At 41.4% G+C, this 22,113-nt stretch overlaps 1 protein-coding gene across 4 annotated transcripts in view; it reads left to right on the forward strand.

The window, feature by feature from the left end:
• The window catches only part of OXR1 (oxidation resistance 1), a 536,651-nt gene that overhangs the window by 429,265 nt on the left and 85,273 nt on the right, over window positions 1–22,113 (forward strand). For all 4 annotated transcript variants that reach the window (XM_050940739.1, XM_050940738.1, XM_050940740.1 and 1 more), the window contains one exon: window positions 18,844–19,028. In XM_050940739.1, coding sequence (XP_050796696.1) covers window positions 18,844–19,028 — 185 coding nt within the window. The remainder of the gene's footprint in view (window positions 1–18,843; window positions 19,029–22,113) is intronic.

Raw genomic sequence — 22,113 nt, forward strand, 5'->3', positions numbered from 1 at the left:
TCATTAACTTTTCAAGCCTCCCATTTATTTTGAAGTCTACGCTTCTAGATTTCTACGTTCTGCTCTTTGGTATTTTTACCCTAAATTCTAAAGTCTCTCTTTTGGCATCTTGAAGCATTTCCTCCACCTCTACTTGACTGGGAAACCTTCAGAGTTGATAGGTGATTTGTTCTAATAAAATCTTTATTTCTCCATATTGAACCAGAATTCCCTTCTGTTGTCTAGGGGATGGAAGAGGGTCCCTTTCAGTAGTGCTGTCATAGTATAATTCCCCACTTTGAACCTTAGCGTTCAAAAGATGGGGTACCAGCATGAATTCCTCTAAGCTCAATTACCAGCTTAGTACTTGTAGCTCTGCCACCAACCAGGAATTCCAGTGCCTGGTACACTCCGGTCCCCCCAAAACCTTTCCCAGGGACTCCCAAGACCCAGACCCTCTGGATCTTACACAAGGACAGTAAACCCTTTCCCTCACCGTTGCCTCTCCCAGGCTTCCCCTCCCTGGGTTGCCCTGGAAGATCACTGTGATTTCAAACTCCTTGAATCTTAAAACAGAGAGGAAAATGCATCTTCCCCCCCCTCCTTCTCTCTTCCCCTCCCAGATTCTCCCTGAGAGAGACAGTAATCCTAACACAGAGAGAAGTTAGCCTCTCTCTCCCCCTTCCCTCCTTTCTCCCCACCAATTCCCTGGTGAATCCAGACCCCATCCCCTGGGGTCTCACACCAGAATAAAAAAATAATCAGGTTCTTAAACAAGAAAAGCTTTTAATTAAAGAAAGAAAAAACAGTAAAAATTATCTCTCTAAATTTAGAATAGGTACAGGGTCTTTTAGCTATAGACCCTGGGAATACCCTCCCAGCCTAAGTATACAAGTACAGATTAAAATCCTTTCAGCAAATACACATTTGCAAATAAAGAAAACAACCATAAGCCTAACTCGCTTTATCTACCTAGTACTCACTATTCTGGACTTTATAAGAGCCTGCATCGGAGAGATTGGAGAGAAACCTGGTTGCACGTCTGGTCCCTCTGAGCCCCAGAGTGAACAACCAAATTCTAACAGCGTGCACACAAAACTTCCCTCTCTCAAGATTTGAAAGTATCCTGTCCTCTAATTGGTCCTCTGGTCAGGTGACAGCCAGGCTCACTGTTCTTGTTAACCCTTTCCAGGCAAAAGAGATTTGAAGCACTTTTGTTCTATTAACTCTTACTTATCTGTTTATGACAAGTGCCTAAGGGATTTAGGAGTACAAGTCTAGCTAACTTGTACTCTTAAATCCCTTAGGCACTACTGAAAGTCTCCCTCTTAGTCTTGTTCAGTGTGTTGCTCCACCAGAATTGCTTTTATGAACCTTTCTTATTGAATTAGAGTTTGGGTGGAGGTGTTGAAGAAATGGGTGCGTCCTTGCTAATGACATATCTAGATGTGTGTGCTTATCTAACTTAAAGTTCTTTGAGACCTGGGTTAGGGAGTCGTAGTCCCTCCTGCCCCCTCCCAATATATTGGACCCAGGAGATGAGCAGTGTCCCTTTGAGCACGAGCTTAGGAGCAGAGTCTACAGCTGTTAAGCCTAAGGACTCATCAATTAGTGTAATGACCCAACCATTCCCAGTCTCTGTTTAAACCTAAGTTAATTGTATCTAATTTGCATATTAATTTGAGTTCAGCAGTCTCTCTCTTTAGACTCTGTTTTTGAAGTTTTTTTTGTTGCAAAATTGCCACCTTCAAGTCTGTCACTGAGTGGTTGGTTAGAGAGGTTGAAGTGTTCTCCCACTGGTTTTTGAATATTATGATTCCTGATGTCAGATTCTATTTCCCTATGTTAAGTTCTCCTCACACCTTCTATGGGTCATCTCAATTATCACTTCAAAAGTTTTTTTTTTCTCCTGCTGACGATAGCTCATCTCAGTTGATTGGACTCTTCCAGTTGGTATGCATACTTTCACCTTTTCATGTTCTCTGTATGTATAAATATCTCCTGTCTTCCATTCTATGCATCTGAAGAAGTGAGCTGTAGCCCACGAAAGCTTATGCTGAAATCAATGTTAGTGTCTAAGGTGCCACAAGTACTCCTGTTCTTTTTGCGGATACAGACTAACACGGCTGCTACTCTGAATCTTCGTTTAATGTTGTAGGTATGTTCCTGAAAAATGCCACTTTAAGCAAAATGATGTTAAGCAAATCCAATTTTGCCATAAGAATTAATGTAAATGGGGGGAGGGGGTTAAGTTTCATGGATTTTTTTTTTTTTTTTTTTTTTTTGCCACAAGTTTTAAACAAACAGCAATGATTGTGAAGCCTGGTTGAGGTGGTGGAGTCAGAGGGTGGGATATCTCCCAAGGAGTGCTTTACTGCTAAATGATGAACTAGCACTCAGCTGAGCCCTCAAGGGTTAACATGTTGCTAATGTAGCTTCATACTCTACAAGGCAGCACGAATGGAGGGAGGAGAGACAGAGTGTGTGTGACTTGTATGCTGACCACACTCTTAAGTACATTGCCTTTTTAAGTAGATCAGCAAGTTGAGACAGCAGCTGCTGCTAGCAAGCTCCCTCCTTCCTGAGCCCTATCATGTCCCCCCACATTCTGCAGAGGTAGGGTACAGGAGTGAGGAGAAGGAGACACCCTGATAGTAACACCCCTTCTCCTGCCTCATGTTAAATCATGGCAAAAGTTTAAATTCATTATTCAATACTACACTTTGCTTTCTGTCTCCTAGCCAGGTTTTGACCCATGACAATACTTTGCCTTTCACCACACACTACAATCTAGCTTTCTCCGTGGCTGCGTGTACAACCAGGGAATTAGGTACTTGGTGGGAGAAAAGAAGTTCAGTCTCTTTGGCAGAGACAAACCAGTGTCTCACCTTCTTAGATGTATGGGCACATGATGTTGGGGTATGCCAGACCACTCAGTCTGGTTCCATGATGGCCTCATTGACCAGGAGCACCACCTTGCTTGGATCTGTATGCTGCAGAACAGCGAGGAGCCAGTGCTGGGAGTCCTGAACTTCATCTAATGCTATATGGAGATCACTGACTATCCTCTGAAGTAGTTCCTGGTACTGCCTATATTTCTCAGGAAGAGATGGTGAGGATAGAGTAACAGCTTCATTAGGAGACAAGGATGAGGTTCTTATGAGGGCTGTCAATCACAGTTAACTCACATGATTAACAAAAAAATTAACTGCAATTAAAAAAATTAATCACGATTAATCACACTGTTTAATAAATTCAACTGGTATTCTATTTAATATTTTGGATGTTTTTCTACACTTTCAAATATATTGATTTATATTACAATACAGAATACAAAGTATACAGTGCTCATTTTATATTTTTTATTACAAATATTTGCCCTGTAAAAATGAAACAAAAAAGAAATAGTATTTTTGAATTTACCTCATACAAATACTGTAGTGTAATCTCTTTATAATGGAAGTGTAACTTACAAATGTAGATTTTTTTTTTGTTACATAACTGCACTCAAAAACAAAACAATGTAAAACTTTAGAGCCTACAAGTCCAACTGCTAAGACAAACAAGTTTGTTTACATTTAAGGGAGATACTGCTGACTGCTTCTTATTTACAATATCACCTGAAAGTGAGAACAGACATTCCGATGGCACTTTTGTAGCTGGAGTTGCAAGGTATTTACATGCCAGATATGCTAATGATTCATATGCCCCTTCATGCTTCAGTCACCATTCCAGAGGACGTGCTTCCATGCTGATGACACTCATTAAAAAAATAATGTATTAATTACATTTGTGACTGAACTCCTTGGGGGAGAATTGTATGTCTCCTGTTCTGTTTAAAATATATGGCAGAAAGCAGGTTATGTTGTAGCAGTCTTGGATGATGACCCAGCACATGTTTGTTTTAAGACCACATCCACAGGAGATTTGACAAAATGCAAAGAAGGTACTATTGTGAGATTTCTAAGGATAGATACTCGATCCAAGGTTCAAGAATCTGAAGTGCCTTCCAAAATCTGAGAGGGATGAGGTGTGAAGAATGCTTTCAGATGTCTTAAAGAGCAACACTCTGATGCGGAAACTACAAAACTCGAACCACCAAAAAAGAAAATCAACCTTCTGCTGGTGGCATCTGGCTCAGATGATGAAAATAAACATGCATCAGTCCACTCCACTTTGAATTGTTATCGAGCAGAACCCATCATCAGCATAAACATGTATCTTCTGGAATTGTGGCTGAAGCATGAAGGGACATATAAATCTCCAGCCCATCTGGCACATAAATATCCTGTGATGCTGGCTACAACAATGCCATGAAACACCTGTTCTCACTTTCAGGTGACACTGTAAACAAGACATTGGTTACAATTTGCAGGAGATAATGCTGCCCAACTTGTTTGTCTGAGCGATTGGCTGAAGTAGGACTGAGTGGACTTGTAAATTCTAAAGTTTTACATTTTTATTTTTTAATGCAGTTATTTTTTGTACATAATTTTACATTTGTAAGTTCAGCTTTCATTATAAAGGGACTGCACTACAGTACTTGTAGTAGGTGAATTGAAATATACCATTTCTTGTGTTTTTTACAGTGCAAACATTCATAATAAAAAATAAAGTGAGCAGTATAGACTTTGTATTTTGTGTTGTAATTTAAATCAATATATTTGAAAATGTAGAAAACATCCAAAAACATTTAAATAAATGGTATTCTATTATTGTTTAATCACGTGATTAATTTTTTTTAAAATCGCTTGACAGCCTGTCATAAACAGAAAGCTAAGGGTTAATGTCTCTTTCACCTGAAAAAAAGTGGTCCTCTGGTCAGGTGTTTCAGGTTAATCAGGAAACCAGACTTTTTCAGGTCTGGGTGGAGGGAAGTTTGTGTCCGAGTTCTTTGTCTTCTGCCTGTACTCCCTCTTGGCTATGGGAAGGATTTCTCTATTTCCTGCTTTCTAATCTTCTGTTTCCAAGTTGTAAGTACAAATATAGTAAGGCAGTAAGGTTTCTATTTTTCTTTTGTATTTACATGGGTGTACTTGCTGGAGTGTTTTGAATTGTATTCTTTTTTGAATAAGGCTGTTTATTCATATTTCTTTTAAGCAATTGACCCTGTATTTGTCACCTTGATACAGAGAGACCATTTTTTATGTATTTTTCTTTCTTTTTACATAAAGCTTTCTTTTTAAGACCTGTTGGAGTTTTTCTTTAGTGGGGAACTCCAGGGAATTGAGTCTGTGCTCACCAGGGAATTGGTGGGAGGAAGAAGTCAGGGGGAAATCTGTGTGTGTTAGATTTACTAGCCTGACTTTGCATTCCCTCTGGGTGAGGGGGGAAGAGAGATTAGCTCTCGGTACTTCTGATTTCCAAGGCTGGAAACGGGGAGGGTGGAATCCCTCTATTTAGATTCACGGAGCTTGCTTGTGTGTCTCTCCAGGAACACCTGGAGGGGGGAAGGGAAAAGGTTTATTCCCCTTTGTTGTGAGACTCAAGGGATTTGGGTCTTGGGGTCCCCAGGGAAGGTTTTTGTGGGGACCAGAGTGCCCCAAAACACTCTAATTTTTTGGGTGGTGGCAGCTTTACCAGGTCCAAGCTGGTAACTAAGCTTGGAGGTTTTCATGCTAACCCCCATATTTTGGACGCTACGGTCCAAATCTGGGACTAGGTTATGATACAGCCCTAGTTCTTATTGATACCTGAAGATTCACATCAGTGTTCTCCTCCTTGTACTCCGACAGATTCAGTGGATGCAGCATTGGAGAGTTGTGGTATAATTCATGGATGGAGATGGGGCACCTTCCTGAGGGCTCCAAGGGCCCCAATAAGGCCAAAAGGAGGGACTGGATAGGGGGGACTCCAGGATACCATGTACCAGCAGCCCCTGGGAAAGTCATATCTGGCAGGATGCTGCTCAGATCTGACTGCCTGTCAGGGCTCAGCTTTTTACTAGGAGGTGATGGACCAGTCAGAGTGTCCGACTCCGTCTAAGAACTGCTCTCACTCCGCTGGTTGAGCCAATGGTACCACAAGGTCGGTACTCCTGCCTGGGAGTTGGAGAGGAGATGTCCTAAGGTCACCGATGCAGTTTCACCCTCTAGCGTGGCAATATCCCTCAGGAGGAATGGGCCGGAAAGGAGACAGAGGGCAAGAGAGCAAAACATCCTCCGGTGTAGTGTAGGTGTCTGTACAACCCAGTGTTTGGGGCATTCTGACAGTCAGGACTGATGGCTAGGATGCATCTTGGGAAGTTGTAATGGGGCAGTCTTTTGAAGGACGGGCCAGTACAGAGTAAGAATCAGGTCCAGCACTTCTGGTTGGAGCTGGTAAGTGTTGGTCCTTGTGTTTCAGAGCTGAAGCCATTCACAATGCTGATGGATCCATTTTCTTATAGGCTTTACCCTCCAGCATGGGGGTCTTTAGAGGTCCTAGAGCCATCAGATCTTCACACAAAGGCCTGGATAGGCTCAAGGAGGGATCCCTTCTTTTATGGGCAGATCTGGACAAGGATCTGTCTTTGCAACTATGAGAGTGCCTCCTACAGTAACTCCTCACTTCACGCTGGAGTTAGCTGGGGAGGGCGGGGTATGGAACCAGGGTGGACTGGCAGCCCCCGACTCCCATCAGCTACCCTAGGTTCCCTGTGTGGCAGCTGCCCAGCAGGCTATCAATTGTGGAGCAGTTCTGCTGTCCTCCCCTCACTACCATGTACTGCTCCTGCCCTCTGTCTTGGAGCTGCTCCCAGGAGCCTTCTGCTTGCTGTGCAGAGGTAGAGGAAGAAAATCCCCAGTTTCTGAATGTCATAGAGGAACAGCAGCTCCACTACAGTTAAGGTTGAGAGTTGCATACTGTTTAAAAGGTTATTTGAAGTAATAAAAGTCAAATGCTGACTCAGGCAAGAGTTGGGGTTAGTGGTACAAATGTGGGGTTATTTTGAGCAGCAGTTCCTAAGATAAAACCCCCTTAAATAAAACTCTCCAGCATTTTACAAAATCACCTGGTGGTTCTAATATTTGTGTGTGCAGCTGGGATGCTCTGTATTTCTCACCTGGTGCATAGCATGGCACCCCCTTTGCAGGGAAGTATTGAAGTTACTCAGGATTAAGCTTGGAATTCAAAATTAGCATGTCAGTAACTGAAGCCACAAAGTCAAATGTTGCACGTGCAGTAAAACTAGAGCTCTGTTAAAGTCCTTCCAGGCAGTCTGTGACAATAACCTGGTGGAAGGAGATATGTTGTGCCTATTGAACCTGAACTGTTACAGGGGTTCTCTCAACAAAATTTTTGGTGGCCTCAGGCCTTGTCTACACCACAAAATTGCAGCGCTGGTGAGAGGGTTACAGCGCTGCAACTTAGGAGGTGTACACATCTGCAGGGCATTACCAGCGCTGCAACTCCCTGTTTGCAGCGCTGGCCGTACACCCGGTCGAACCTTGGGTGTAGAGGATCCAGCGCTGGATCACCAGCGCTGGTCATCAGGTGTAGACACTCACCAGCGTTTTTCTTGACCTCTGTGGAATAAGCAGGTATCCCAGCATACCTGAGGAAGCCTCTCTGGTAATCAAGCAGGTATCCTTCCCCGCGGTGTGCTCTCGCGTTCCCCGAACCCCCCCGCAAGCAGGTCTCCTTCCCCGCGGTTTGCAGGGGGGTTCGGGGAACGCGAGAGCAAACCGCGGGGAAGCAGGTCTCTTTCCCCGCGGTGTGCTCTCACGTTCCCCGAACCCCCCCGCAAGCAGGTCTCCTTCCCCGCAGTTTGCTCCGGTGTTCCCCGAACCCCCCTGCAAGCAGGTCTCCTTCCCCGCGGTTTGCAGGGGGGTTCGGGGAACGCGAGAGCAAACCGCGGGGAAGGAGACCTGCTTGCGGGGGGGTTCGGGAAACACCGGAGCAAACTGCGGGGAAGGAGACCTGCTTGCGGGGGGGTTCGGGGAACACCGGAGCAAACCGCGGGGAAGGAGACCTGCTTCTCCGCGGTTTGCTCTCGCGTTCCCCGAACCCCCCTGCAAGCAGGTCTCCTTCCCCGCGGTTTGCTCTCGCGTTCCCCGAACCCCCCTGCAAGCCGCCCAACAGCACTGCAGTGTGGCCACATCTAACACCACTTGCAGCGCTAGTTGCTGTAAGTGTGGCCACTCTGCAGCGCTGGCCCTATACAGCTGTACTAATACAGCTGTAACAACCTGCGCTGCAAAATTGTAGATGTAGACATACCCTCAGACTATGGCCACCAACTCTTGCCGGTGGCCATTCTGACAATTTTTCCTAACATTGCTAATTAACTTTAGGAAAAACAAACAAATATGTACATTTACGTGTCCAAATCATTGTAATTTAATTATGTAGAGTTTTTTATAGTCTCAATAATAAAAATAACATACTGTTGTCTCTATTGTTTATTAGACCTAAACAGAATTAGAAACAAATAAGGTGCTTTGTGTGTTCTTGTTTTTGGTCTGTTTTCTTTTGAGGTTTTTTTAAGACTTGCCAATTAGTAAGTCTGCTTTTGTGAAAATTTATATTTGTTTGTTAATACCACTTTTTATAGCAGCAGACTTGCTAATTAGCTAGCTAACTAGCTGAGAGGCAGAGAAAAGTTTTATATTAGCAAATATCACTTTTCAAAACAGACTTACTCAGCCCTAGCAAGCTGGGGGGCAAATTAAGCTCTGGATGGGAAGGTGGGCAGGGAGGCAGCTGGGGCTGGGAGTGATGGGGGGGGAAGGGGTCAAGCGAGGCAGCGGGTGTTGGGGGATGGATGGGGAGGTTGAGAGGCAGCAGATGCAATGGAATGGGTGCATGAGGGGCCAGGGGCAGTGGAGTAGTAGTGAGCCCTGCATTCACGGACCACAGCTCTGCACTCGCATGACCGAAGCCTGGGGCCACAGAGGACATAACAGGGACCAGGAGCAATTTGGGGTGTGTGTGTATGGAATGGTGACTGCGGCGTCAGCACCTGCTGCTGCACAGCTGGGAACTGGGGTCCTGCAGCTGAAGCCTGAAACCCTGTGGCGAAAGAATGGAGCTCACCACCCGCCACTCCAGGGCTGAAGCCTGAATCCCAAGCCCCACTGCCTCTGGGAAGGTGGGGAACTCAGAGCAGCTGCCTGCTTCTCTGGTGTTTGTGGTTCCAGAGAGGGGTAGGGACATACCAGGGGTAGGGCCCAACCTCTGCCCCCCGTCCCGCTACACACACACCAGTCATTACATAGGAGGCTGTGGCCACACGAAAAGCCCCTGGTGGCCACATGTGGCAATGGTGGCCGCATTTGAGAAACCTATCTTTGGTATTTTTCAGAGAATTTGTGTGTTCATGTTCCTTGCTCTCTGCTTGTGTTCATCGGAGCCTCTTTCGAAGCTTTGCCCTGAGACCAAAATTTCTGGTTAAAGAGTGATACATTAAAGTGCTCTAAAATCCACATGCAGATTCTAATTTTATTTTTGAAGTTTTTTCAAGGCATTAGTTAATTCGAGAAGATAAAATACTTGAGGTCAGAAGCAGTTAAGGTAAATGTAATTTTCCTGAACGATGGGAATCAGGTTGATCAAACAGAAGCAAGTCATTGGGATCACTTGATCAAGGGATTTCTAGTAAACAGTGTGCCTAACATGATCTACTACTAGCATTTCCACATTCCCTAGCTCTGTACCAAAAGTTTTAAGAATATAATGGTCAGACCGGTTGGTCGGTAGGTGGGCAGGGAGCAGATGGAGAGAAGGGTTTGGAGCATTGCAGATAGTGTGGTGGTTGGGAGCATCGAGGATTTGGGGCTTGTCTCCTTTTCCAGCCCTTGCACCTGAGGTTTGTGCTCTGACTCAGCTGCAGAAGAGCCAGCACACGCCTCAATAACTATCCTGATTAGTTCAAATGCCAATTTTTTGAAAATCCAGTTTAATGGCTAGATCTTTGACAAAGGAACTGGGTGTCCAGAAAAATAGCTTTTCTGTGATAAGTCAACAAATATTGTCCTCAGAGACCCTTGCTGTCTGGGAACACTGAAGCACTTACAGAACAGAGTCATAAAGAGGAAAGCTGGGCACCTTCCCCTCCAGTGACATATTTGAGGGGGAAGGGAAGTGGATTCATTTTTGCCTTTCTCCTCTCCTGCCTGATTTCTCCCCATGGCTTCTCCACCAGTCCAAGGGAGGAGGCTCTAGGGCTCCTTTTTCCTTTACTGTTCCTCCCTGCTCCACAGGGGGTAGGAAACAAGAAATACTCATTCCTTCATGCTACATCCAGTAGTAGGGAATGGGGTCCAGGCTCACCTTTCTCTCCTGCTCCTGCAGTTTCTAGGGGAAAGGAGAAGGCCAGGGTAGTGCAGGAGAGTGTGGGGAAGAAAGGAGGAGGTGTGACAAATGAAATTCAGTACTGATAATGCAAAGTAATACACTTTGGAGGGAAAAAATGTAACTGCTTACACTTTTTAGGATTCTAAATTAAGTCTATTTCCACAGGTAAGGGACTTGAGTGTCAATGAAGACTTCTGCTCAATGAGGAGATGGAGTCAAATAATAAACAATATGATGGGATGCGTAAGGAATGAGATGGTGAATAATATGGAGAATACTATAGAGCATTTATATAAATCTGGGGTGTGGTCCTATATAGAATACTATATATAGTGATGAGCACCCAGGTCTCAAAAGGGTTACTGCTGTATTCAAGAAGTTTCAGAAAAGGAGAATGGGAATTATTGAGAAAGCAGAGGAAAAACTCCCATGAAGAGAAATTGAAAAAATTAGGAGTGTATCTTAGAAAGGAGGTGAATAAGAGGGGACATGATAAAAGAATTTAAAGTAATGAACATAGAGAGCTTCAGTCACTCCTTGTCACATTACACAAGAACAAGGTGACATCGAATGAAATCAGAAGGTTACAAATTCAAAACCAATAAAAGGAAATGCTTTTTCACACAACATAGAATTAAACTGTTGTGCTCTCTGCCATAGGAAGTTGATCTTAAGAACTGGAGATTCAAAAGGGGATTAGACACTCTTATATTCACATCCAGAATATTAGTGTTAATGCTTAGAAATTTAGTGGAAGGAATATTAAATCTCATGCTTCAGTGCTTAAGCCAATCTTCAATTACTAGAAATCAGGATGAGACGTAATATGGGAGTGTCACCACTCCACACCTGCATTTTTGTCTCATTCTTACACCTTGTTCTCGAGCATTTGGTGCTGACCACTGGGTCAGACAGGATACTGGACTAGATAGATCTTTGGTCTGATCCAGTCTGATGATTCAACGTTTCTCACATGGAAGTAATTGTCTATAAGGAATATGCTTTCATGGATAATTTTTATTTGTAAACTGCTCCTGGAGGAAATCTGCACCTCTATGTGTGCGTGCAGAATTCATGTCCTCGCAGATTTCTTTGCTTCCCTGCAGAAAAAGAGAAGCAAAGGGAAGCTGTACGAGTGGTCACACAACCCTCCCCAGCAGTCATTTCAGGCACCTGGAGCAGCCGATGGAGAGGTAAATCACTGCGGAGGCACAGGATGGGACTGGGGACACCCCCAACCAGTGGATCCTACCTTGCACCAGGCTCAGCTGCTAGTACAGGTTGGGGAGGACAGGACTTATTCTTCCCCTGCATGGAGCAGCCAGGGCAAGGTAAGATGCAACCGCAGCCCCAGAAATCTTCTCAACTGCAGGAAGCTCCGCACTCCTCCACCTCCCCACTTCCTGCCCCCATCACTTCTCTCCTATGTCGGGGGAGGGATCCCTGTACAGGGAGCTGCTCCCCTGTCCACCTGACCCTCTCTCCCCCTGCCAAGACCTCTGCACCCAGAACGCCCACTGCGCCTGTACCACTGTCAAGCCCCCCAACCCACCCACATCTGGATCCCCCACCCCTGCACCCAGAGGGCCTCTGCACTCAAACCTCCACCCCGATGAGACCCCTGACTTGTCCCCTGCACCTGGATCCCCACCCCCTCTGAGCCACAACCAGCTTCATCCAGACCTCCACCCCACCAAGCCCCAGTCCCTCCGCTGAGCCCCAACTACCTTCATCTGTACCTCCCTGCAGAGTCCCATTGCCCCTGCACTCAACGCCCCCGTACCCAGATTGCCCCACACAACCCTTTCACACCACACCTGGTTTCCCTCCCCCATGCCCCCCTCAGCCCCTCCCTACTTGGATCTTGCTGAGCTGAGCCTGCTTGCCCCACACCTGGATCGGAAGCCAGAGCTTGGTGGGTGAGTGTGAGACTGTCCCTCTTGCTTACTATCTTGGTGCACCTGTCGTGAAAGCATAGGGCCCTGGGGTGTTTCTGGGGCAGGCCTGACCCTTGCATTGTGTCAGGGTTGGGTGCAACCTCACTGCCGAGTCTGTGTTGGGGGACGAGAGGGGAGCGCTGCAGGGTCATCTTGCACCTCTATGCAACCAGTGGCCTGTGCTCCACACTGCCATGCTGGAACTTCCACATTTATTTATTGACAAATAAAATATGCAGAATTTTAAGATTGTGCACAGAATTTCTTTTATTATTGTTTGGTGCAGAATTCCCTCAGGAGTAGTAAATTGGGTGTCTCTCACTTTCACTCTCACTCTCTCTCTCTCTCACACATTTTATCAATCAATAATTAATTAGGAGCAAGAACAGTCCAAGCCATTATTTGAGAGAGAGCTCCCATCATTCAAGGAGAACTAGCCAATCTAGAATTGGAAATTCTCATACTACAAATTGGCTAGATCCTCTGAATGCTCCCACATCTTTCTGGCCTGGTACTATAGACCCTCAGAATTTCACGAGTGCTCTACTTTGAGTTTTGCTTTCCACACCAGGCATGATATCCTGTTGCTGAAAGGAGGAAAAAAGACCTGCATGCTTTGCAGTTCAGTAATCCAACCAGGTTATGTTAACTTTTTGTCATATTTGCATCTCAGAATTTTTTTGTTCCTCCTATCAACCCTGTCACCTTTAGACAAAACTGTGATAGGATAGGATTTTTACAAACTGGGACCAAGAGCTGTTAATGTGTTAGAAAACTTCCTTTTCTGTCACTTGTCAAACTTTATCTCAGATAACTAATTGACTGGAAAATGGCCATAAGATATGAAAGAGAGATTGGGGTGGGGAGGGTGTGGTTGCAAAACCACCAGCACAGTTGGCAGCACACTATTTGATAGTTCAGTTTTATGCCTTTCAAGCCTTAACTTCTCTTGAGACTATGTTCTCATCACTAAGGTCTTCATTCATTGGTAGGGACACTAACAGCAGCAGTAAAAAAGTTTCCATGCAGTTCCTGATCACTGTTGGTAGTCTGTACATACCTATGGTCTCAAGTTCCATCAGTTTGGCACAGTCAATGAATATTAAATTCACAGTAAGTTTATATTAACTATTTATACTTTGTGTATAATGTATATGAATTAGGGCCGTCAAATGATTACAAAAATTAATCCCGATTAATCAATTTTAATCACACTGTTAATAATAGAATACCAATTGACATTTATTTTAAATATTGTTGGATGTTTTTCTACATATTTTCAAATGTATTGATTTTAGTTACAACAGAAAATACAAAGCATACAGTGCTCACATTATTTTTTACTACAAATATTTGCACTGTAAAAGCATAAACAAAAGAAATAAAATGTTTCAATTCACCTCATATAAGTGCTGTAGTACGATCTGTTTATTGTGGAAATGCAACTTACGTATGTAGATATTTTTTTGGTTACATAACTGCCGTCAAAAACAAAACAATGTAAAACTTTAGAGCCTACAAGTCCACTCAGTCCTATTTCTTGTTCAGCCAATTGCTAACAGAAATAAATTTGTTTATATTTACAGGAGATAATTTCTTTTATCTTTTGTACAGTACACATTTTAATTAAAAATGTGAGCACTGTACACTTTGTATTGTTGTACTTGAAATAAATATATTCGAAAATGTAGGAAAAAAACCAAAAATATTTGTAATAAATGTCAATTGGTATTCTATTATTTTTTAACAGTGTGATTAAAACTGATTTTTTTATCGCAATTAATTTTTTGAATTAATTGGGTGACCTGTTAAAATGGGATTAATTGACCACCATAATGTGAATCAAATGTGCATATAATAAAGTAAACTTAGTAGTATAGGTTAGAAATCTGGTTTGAAGAGGTTTGAAATCTGAATGAAGAGACTGTCAAATCAGGAGCCATCAGCTATTAAGAAATCCATGATTACACTGGCTTCTTTATTTAACTTGTGTTTAGTCTGTATGAAAAGGAATTTAATGGGAATGAGTGAGCTCTCCTAGTTTTGTATACAGAAGAGCTGTAAAGGTTTTGTGACAGTTGTGACAAAAGTAGCATCCTGAGGAGGAGTGGTTGTGCATTTTCTTTCACAGCACAGAATGCTTGTCGTGATCCCAGTAACACTACAAATTGGAAAGTCCGATGGAAGTATTAGTGATGTATTGGAGGGCCAATGTGTTCCTTTTCAACTACTGAAGCTCTCTGTCATAGAGATAAGGAAGCTGCCACAAGTTAGTTTTTCTTCAGTGAAAGAAAGAAATAAACCCTGAAATCATTACAGGTCCATAGCTGAATCACAGCAAACAACTTGCCAACAAGACTTGTTAGTTTAAAATAAAACAAAAAAACTAGGCCAGCTCTTGGTCAAGAATTATGAAATCATACCCTAAGTCTGTTTTTTTCCAGGGAGTCTGGACAGGTTTTCAGCTGTTCATATTGTGCTTAAACATGAGCCTAAGAACACTATGGAAGTTTATAATGCACATCTAAGGACTTCCAGGGATTTTTTATTCCCTTGTACTGTCTCCCCAGGCCCTGTAATATGGGGTATTTGGCTGGAGTTAGAACTTAAATGACTGACTTACACTATTGGCATTTAGGAAGAAGCAGGAACATTTTTTCCCAAACTGAATGCTCACATGCTTTTGGTATTGCAGCTGTAGGACTGGAAAACTTGTCTTCCAGTCACTTCAAGGACAACTACCTAAAGATACAGGTTGCCTTTAATCACCAAACTTATCTTTTTGATTTGTTCTGGGAAACCTCCAAGTACAATAAAACACCCTTTCTTTGAGTTTGTCCTTTCCCCAAGGATATTAACAGATTTTCATTTTGGCTGTAGGCCCATCAGCAGAAAGTGCATTTATAATCCAGTGTGCCTCAGAGATTAGCTTATAAAAGCTAAGTCCTATCCAAGTTCTTCAAAACTGTTAGGGTTTATCCTTGAAATAAATTTATTCCTTCATACTTCTCTTTGGAGTAAATGGAGACAAACTGTTTTAACTATTGTGGTAATACTTGTAAATGTGAAAAACGTGTTTGTCAGTATGTGGCAAGGTGAACTATAGCAGAAGTAAACATACAGCTGATTCTTCACATGTACCCTTTTGGATACTGTTTTAGTCTCTAGGATTCCCTTAATCAACATAAAAATAGCTTTCAAAATTATTTCATCTTGGTGACTGAAATCTGTTTTTCATATTGGTGAGTGAAATAACACTTTGTATTTTTGTTTTTCACCATCGTGTTAAAAAGTGGCACATGTAGGGTGGAGAGGGTTCTACCTGGCCTGGTAAACTTTCATGAGTATCTTGAAAGTCATGCATCCGATGAAGTGGGTATTCACCCACGAAAGCTCATGCTCCAGTACGTCTTTTAGTCTATAAGGTGCCGCAGGACTCTTTGCTGCGACTGTCTTGAAGTGTCTGCAAATCCATAACTGAGAGCATGTATATGTCTCTCCACTTTAAATAAAGCTAAGCAGTTTGTCAGTGTAGGCAATAACAGTCAAGATGACAACTGTTCACTAATGAAAAATGCTTTGCTTTTAGTGCTGGCATTTTGGGTCCTTCAACACTGTGTCCTTGATCCAGTAAGGAAGAGCTACATAGTAAACAGCCCAAGTAGAGATAAAGATCCAATCCTGGAAATGTGAATGACCCAGTGCAGGCTATAGTAAACAAATCAGATTTTTTTTTTAAGGGTTTGGCGTCATTTGCCCAAAGCCCTTTTGCTCATGAGGCTATGTAGCCTCACTGTTCACAGTGTTGATTGTCCTGAAGATGATGAAATGAGGCATGGCTGATGGAGAGCTTGGATTATATTGAAAGCCATAAAGTAGACTTGCTGGGCTTAAATTTTGGGTTACCTTTTTCTTTTAAATCCTCACTCACTTCTGTATCTTTGCCAGCTTAATTTTTTAAGTAATTTTCTGTTCAGTGTTGACTAAACTGCAAAGTTAATCCCAAGCAATGAATAACTATATCTAGTTAAGTCTCTACTCTCCTTAAGACCAGGATTTTAAGAATAGTATTTTAAGTTGTTGCATATTTTGAGATTGTTTTTAAGAACTGTTGCTTCTCTGAATATCCTGATTCTGATGTTCCACTCCAGTGAGGACTTTCCTTTTTTTAGTTCTGTGATGATAAACTTTGGCAAAAGACTTGTGACTGCTGTACGTGCACTTAAGTACTACAGCAATGTAAGCAGTATAAAATTCCTAGGTATGTTTTTAGCCGCCATCCAAGTAATTGCAGGATTTTCTGTCTTAGAGGCAGACTATGGAATGATCTAGATCTGATCTAAATGTTTAACTGTGGTTACTACTTAGAACCTCATAATACTGTGTTGGCCTTCTCTCTGAATCCGGAATTTGGCTTCTGGTTCCTGGCACCCCTGGCACTTTGATCTTTGCCTTCTCTGCTCTGGACTCTGGCCACACTTAAAAATAAGTACATTAAAAATCCTTAGGATTAGGCTGCAGCAATATCCTTTGTGTAAATTGTCGGATGTTGAACTGCTAGAGGTGCTGCCTTTCAGAAAAGACTTAACCATTGGTAGTGATTGATGTACTTCCATGTTTTAAAAGAAGTGAGTGTTTAAAATATTCCATCACTTTTATTCAACAGACTTGGTCTCTGTGCATTCTTGGTTCTATTGCCTTACTTTACTGGCAGAAAAGCCTTTATTCTCCCACAGCTCTGGGTGCCTTGTGGTGCTAAGTAAAGTCTCTTCTGTCTCACATCAGTGGAATTATTATTAAAATTGCAGTTGCACAGTCTTTTTGTTGATTATGCAGGAATCTGAAAGAACACTACTCTTTGTATTATAGGTTGAGTTTACAGAACCTGTAGTTGGGAGGGGGGAAGTGGCAGGGGGAATGGTCTCATAAATGGGGCAAATTTTAACTTCAGAATGCCACTTTTGCCCATCTAAATGCTCCACTTTATCACAAAAGATGTTAAATCCCTGAGTATGTAGTGTACCTGTGAACTATTAATTAAAAAAAAATTGTCAAATTGAAGTCTAATCACTTTAAAAAATAGAAGTATTTTTAAAGGTACTACGCCATCTCTTCAGTTTTCCCTACCAATGTTATTTACAACTCACTTTCCTATTTTTAAAATGTACGTATTTTTTTCCTGTTGTGTGGGTTAGTGGAAAACCCATACAGATGGGCAGAAGATGATGAATGGCTGGAGGAGAAATAGTGAAATTTAGCAATACATAAAATGTCAGGAAATATGGAAAGCAAAATTGAAAAATATTTTCTAATCTTTGTTATAGTAATCTTAGTTGTTTTGTTATAAACTTTCAGAAAAGAAGTTTAGTTTATTAAACAGTTTCAGCACCTCACCTAGGAGCTGGCTGAATTTCAGTGGTGAAGGTTTGAGGGTCTTTGAGAATTTGTGATTTCAAAACAAATACACCAGAATATCTAAAATATCTAATGTAATCTGATGCATTAGTGACAACCATTACTCTTAGGTGTCTGTTTCTATTGATTTCTAAGAATTAAAAAGCTATCTTAATTATCTCTTGCATGCATTAAACAAAAGGGATATTAGTGTAACATTTTAAGTGAAGTTTATTTTGTAGTATGTTACTTTTAATAATGTAAAAATTAATATCTCTTTACAAAATACAACTTAAAGTATTTATTACATGAATGGTCTCTTTATAATTACCTGATTGATAGGTCAATGGATTAGATCAAGCAGAGAGGTTTATGCCAGACATAAAGGGTATGTCAACACTGCAAAAGATGAACTATGACTTGGGCTCCTTTTATGGGGCAAAATCCCCCCTTGCGAGGTCTCGGAGCCCAGGACTGAACCCAAACATCTACACACTCTAATATGCACTGCTGCAGGTCGTCTCTTGCAGTGTAGAGATAAACCTCTACCCCAATATGACGTGACCTGATATAACACGAATTCGGCTATAACACAGTACAGCAGCACTCCGGAGGGGCGGTACTGCGCACTCTGGCGGATCAAAGCAAGTTTGATATAACATAGTAAGATTTTTTTTGGCTCCCAAGGACCGCGTTATATCGGGGTACCACTTAGTATGAGGGGAAGCGGAGGCAAATGGCTAGCATAAAATGCTTTCTCTGGCTTGTCCAGTTCAGAGGTAACTCTCTGAGAAGGGTCAAGCAGCAAACCTTTGAAACAGTGACTCTTAAGGATCTGAGTAAGCTTCAGAAGAAACTTATGGTCGCCATCCGTAGATGAACATCTCATTTCCGGGGTTTTGCTCAGCACGCTTGCTGGAATTCTTGAACACTCAACAGCTCAGTTAATGTGTAGGACTGTCAAGTAGGGAAGAGTTGAGATTTTTCTTCCTGAAAAGTGAGGAGCATTGGTTCACATCTACTTGAAGAAAGAAGGCATTATCTCCAACAATAGGGACTAGTTTGGTTGCAGAGCACAAGAAGGTGTGGTGGCATTATCGTTGGCTAGCAAAGTTTACTTTAGTATGGACAAACCCCAGAAAAGATGCTATTCTCATAGGAAAGGTGTTTTAAAGTAGATTTTCTTTAGTTAAAGAACTAAGGATAAACTAAAACTTGAAGGAAACCTTTATCATGTTTTTTCCCCCTCTCATTTTAGGGTGCGGTCAGTGGTGTGCTGCTAGTGACGCCAAATAATATAATGTTTGATCCACATAAATCTGATCCCATGGTCCAAGAGAACGGCTGCGAAGAGTATGGTATCATGTGTCCAATGGAAGAAGTGATGTCAGCTGCTCTGTATAAAGAAATTGTGGACAGCAAAATAAAGGATTCATTACCTGTGTAAGATAGACTAGTATTTGTAAAACCTGGCAAAAGGTTGTATAGCATCTGCATTAGTAACTATAGTAAAACAGAGTAAACATTTTTGAGAATATCCAAGATTAACTTGGACAGACCTGGAAAACTTCTTTATTATTTTCATTTTCTTGGTTTATAATATGTCCTACGAACATCAAATTAATTTTATCTTCATCTCCTGGACATCATCAACTATTTAGAAAGTTAGCATTTGGCAATAGTTACTATATTTTTGCCCATACTTATAATTGCTTTCCTATTCTAACCGTTTTGTTTGATGGTGACCACTGCAAAACACAATAGTTTTGAAATAGCCCCAAATCCTTGAGTAATTTTAGATAGAGATCTTAGTTATATCCTCCATGCTTGACTTCCAAAGGAAAAAAAGCATAAACAGGCCTGACTGTGGTGGGTTTCTTTTTGTTTTTTTTTGTTTTTTTTTTTAATAGTAACAGGAAAACAGTGAACAGCAAAGTAAAGGATTAATTATCCATATAAGTGCTGGAGCACTAGAAAAATGAGCAGGATCTTTCTCACCCTAATGTCAGTTAATGTGTAAAAGGAGTCTGAAGCTTAAGCAAAGAGCCTTTTTCCCATATGTTCATTATGTAATAAGTATGAGGCTTTTTAGTTTTTGTTTTTATAAAGCTTTAAATAGTCTGTCTCGAAATTCCTTCCTCTCAATTTCTTTGGGTTTATTTTAGTCACTTGGTGTTATCCTACTAGTTCTCCAGTTGTCCATATTTTGATCCAAAACAGAATAAATGAGACCTGAGTATCTTCACATTAAAACAAGGAAAACTTTTTAAAGAATCAGGCTACTCTTAGAAATCATAAAACAAAAGGACACAAACACTTTACAGGATATCTTTTTAGGCTGTTTACTTCCTATGTGTAACTCTTTCAAAAGTGTCTTAGTAAAGAATTAACATAAATTCTTGTGTTGTAAGTCAAAGGTAAAGGAATACCGTGTCTTTGATAAATGCCAGATAACCAGATAATGTGGATCAAGATGCCATCTGTAACATCTGTTCAAATGTATTTTTTTCAAACAACATAGATTTTCAGAGAGAAAACTGAAGTTAGACTTTGGCTATGACTACACTACGGAGCTTACAGCTGCGCTGCTGTAGCAGTGCTAGTGCAGACGCTCTAAGCTGGCGGGAGAGCTCTTCTATTGACTTAATTACTTTAGCCTCTGCAACTGGCTGTAGCTATGATGCAGGGGAAGAAGCTCTCCTGCCAACATAGCGCTGTCCATATGGTCAGTGTAACTTATGTATGTGCGGGTGTGTGTTCCAAGGCATATTAACTTTGAAATCCACTTCTTTATAAATCTGCTGCAAAACAACATGCCAAAGATCCTGAGAAATCTGAGCTGTAGACTTTGGTTTCTCTGTCGCAAGTTCTGTAAATCAAAGGAATGAAAATAGAGGTTTAGAATTTAAGGCTCACTCTGTTAGAGTAAATCAGGGTTTGTGCAGGAAGTCTGCAACTTAGCTGTCAAAAATTTAAGCCAAAAATTTCAAAACTGGATAATATAAAACTTGGCAACTTGCTTTCATCTTTATGGTGTCAAACTAAGTACCTACTAAAAATCAGGTGTGTACATACAGATATGGAGGCCTAACTTTAGGCAGTTGAGTTTGAATGTTTCGGTCTTAGAGTGCTAACATACTCAAAATTCATTAATGTTTGTGAGTAGAGCTGTGCAGGAAATGGTTTTCCTGTCCTGGGAAAATATTTGGGATTTAAAAAAAAAATTACTGCCCCTTTATTGGGGTGAAAAGTTGAAATCTTGAAAATTTTCACAAATTGAACAAGCCAGAAAATTCAGTTTGAGTCACTTAAAACATACTATATTTCAATTTTGACCACTTTAATTTAATTTTTTCCCCTCTAGTAGTCTTAAATTTAGAAACAAATTAGCTTCATATCAAGAAACTAGAATTAGGGGCCTCTTCAATTTCAGGTGTGTTGTTTTTTTTTAAATGTTTCAAGTGAAGAAATTCATGAGTCATCCCATACCAGTGAACAGTCTTGGTTTCAACAAATCAGTGTTTTTTGACTGGAAAATTATTGGCCAAAACATTCCCAACCAGCTCTATTTGTAAGGCACTTGGATATTGGGCAGAAGGGGAGTGGTATAAGTACTTACAATGAAATTTGCAGTTCAGTTCCCTTTATTCTCTACCTGCACCAACAGATGCTCCCTCTTTTTGCTCTGCAAGTTAAGTGATAGGTTTCGAGAACCCAGGAAATACCCTTAGAATTTTGCCCAAGTAGATGTTTTGCAGCATGGTAAAATAAGGACAGTCAGGCTACACTGTTGCTGGTACGTTGAGATGGACTTGTCTAGGTCTGCTGCATTCTCTGTAGCTCTAAAATACTTTGAAAACCAACCAGAAACAGTGTCCTCTGGACAAACTGAATTATAGGGCTTATAATGACATAGAGGTGGTATAAAGAAGCTGTAAAAATGACCCAAAATATCTCATGAAAATTATCCGTCTCTATATAGTAAATTTAACTGTGCTGCATAATGGGGTGGAGAAAGGGAGAGTTGTGAAATCTCCCAGTAGATCTTTGTTGAGAAGTCCTTCCTGATATTTAGGAAAGTCTGGCTTCAGTTTCATCCTATTACTCCTAGTTCAGAGCTCCTTATATCATTGTTAAAATTTCTTTCCCTTCTTAGTGTTTATTTGTACTACTGTGTCCATATCCCACCCCTAGTTAGAGAAAGCTATATGTATTTAACTCTTATTTTTTCCTAATGAGTTAATATCTCTAGCCCCTCAATCATTTTTATTTTTTTCTTTGATAAATAGGTGAGAGGTTCAGTGCCTAGTAATGAACTGCTGAGAACTGAATGCAGTATTTCAGTCTAGTCTCTTCATAGCCGAGTTAGATGGTGACTATCATCTCAATGCTGCTTTGTTTGCTGCCCAAAATCATTTCTGACTACATGTGAATCTTTGGTGTACTTTGTTGAATTTTCCAAAGCATTGCTATCTTCCAGGTTTCTCTGAAATGACCTTTATTTCATATTATTCAGAGTTGCACTTCA

The sequence above is a fragment of the Gopherus flavomarginatus genome, chromosome 2, assembly GCF_025201925.1.
Source record: "Gopherus flavomarginatus isolate rGopFla2 chromosome 2, rGopFla2.mat.asm, whole genome shotgun sequence".
Taxonomy (NCBI): Eukaryota; Metazoa; Chordata; order Testudines; family Testudinidae; genus Gopherus; species Gopherus flavomarginatus.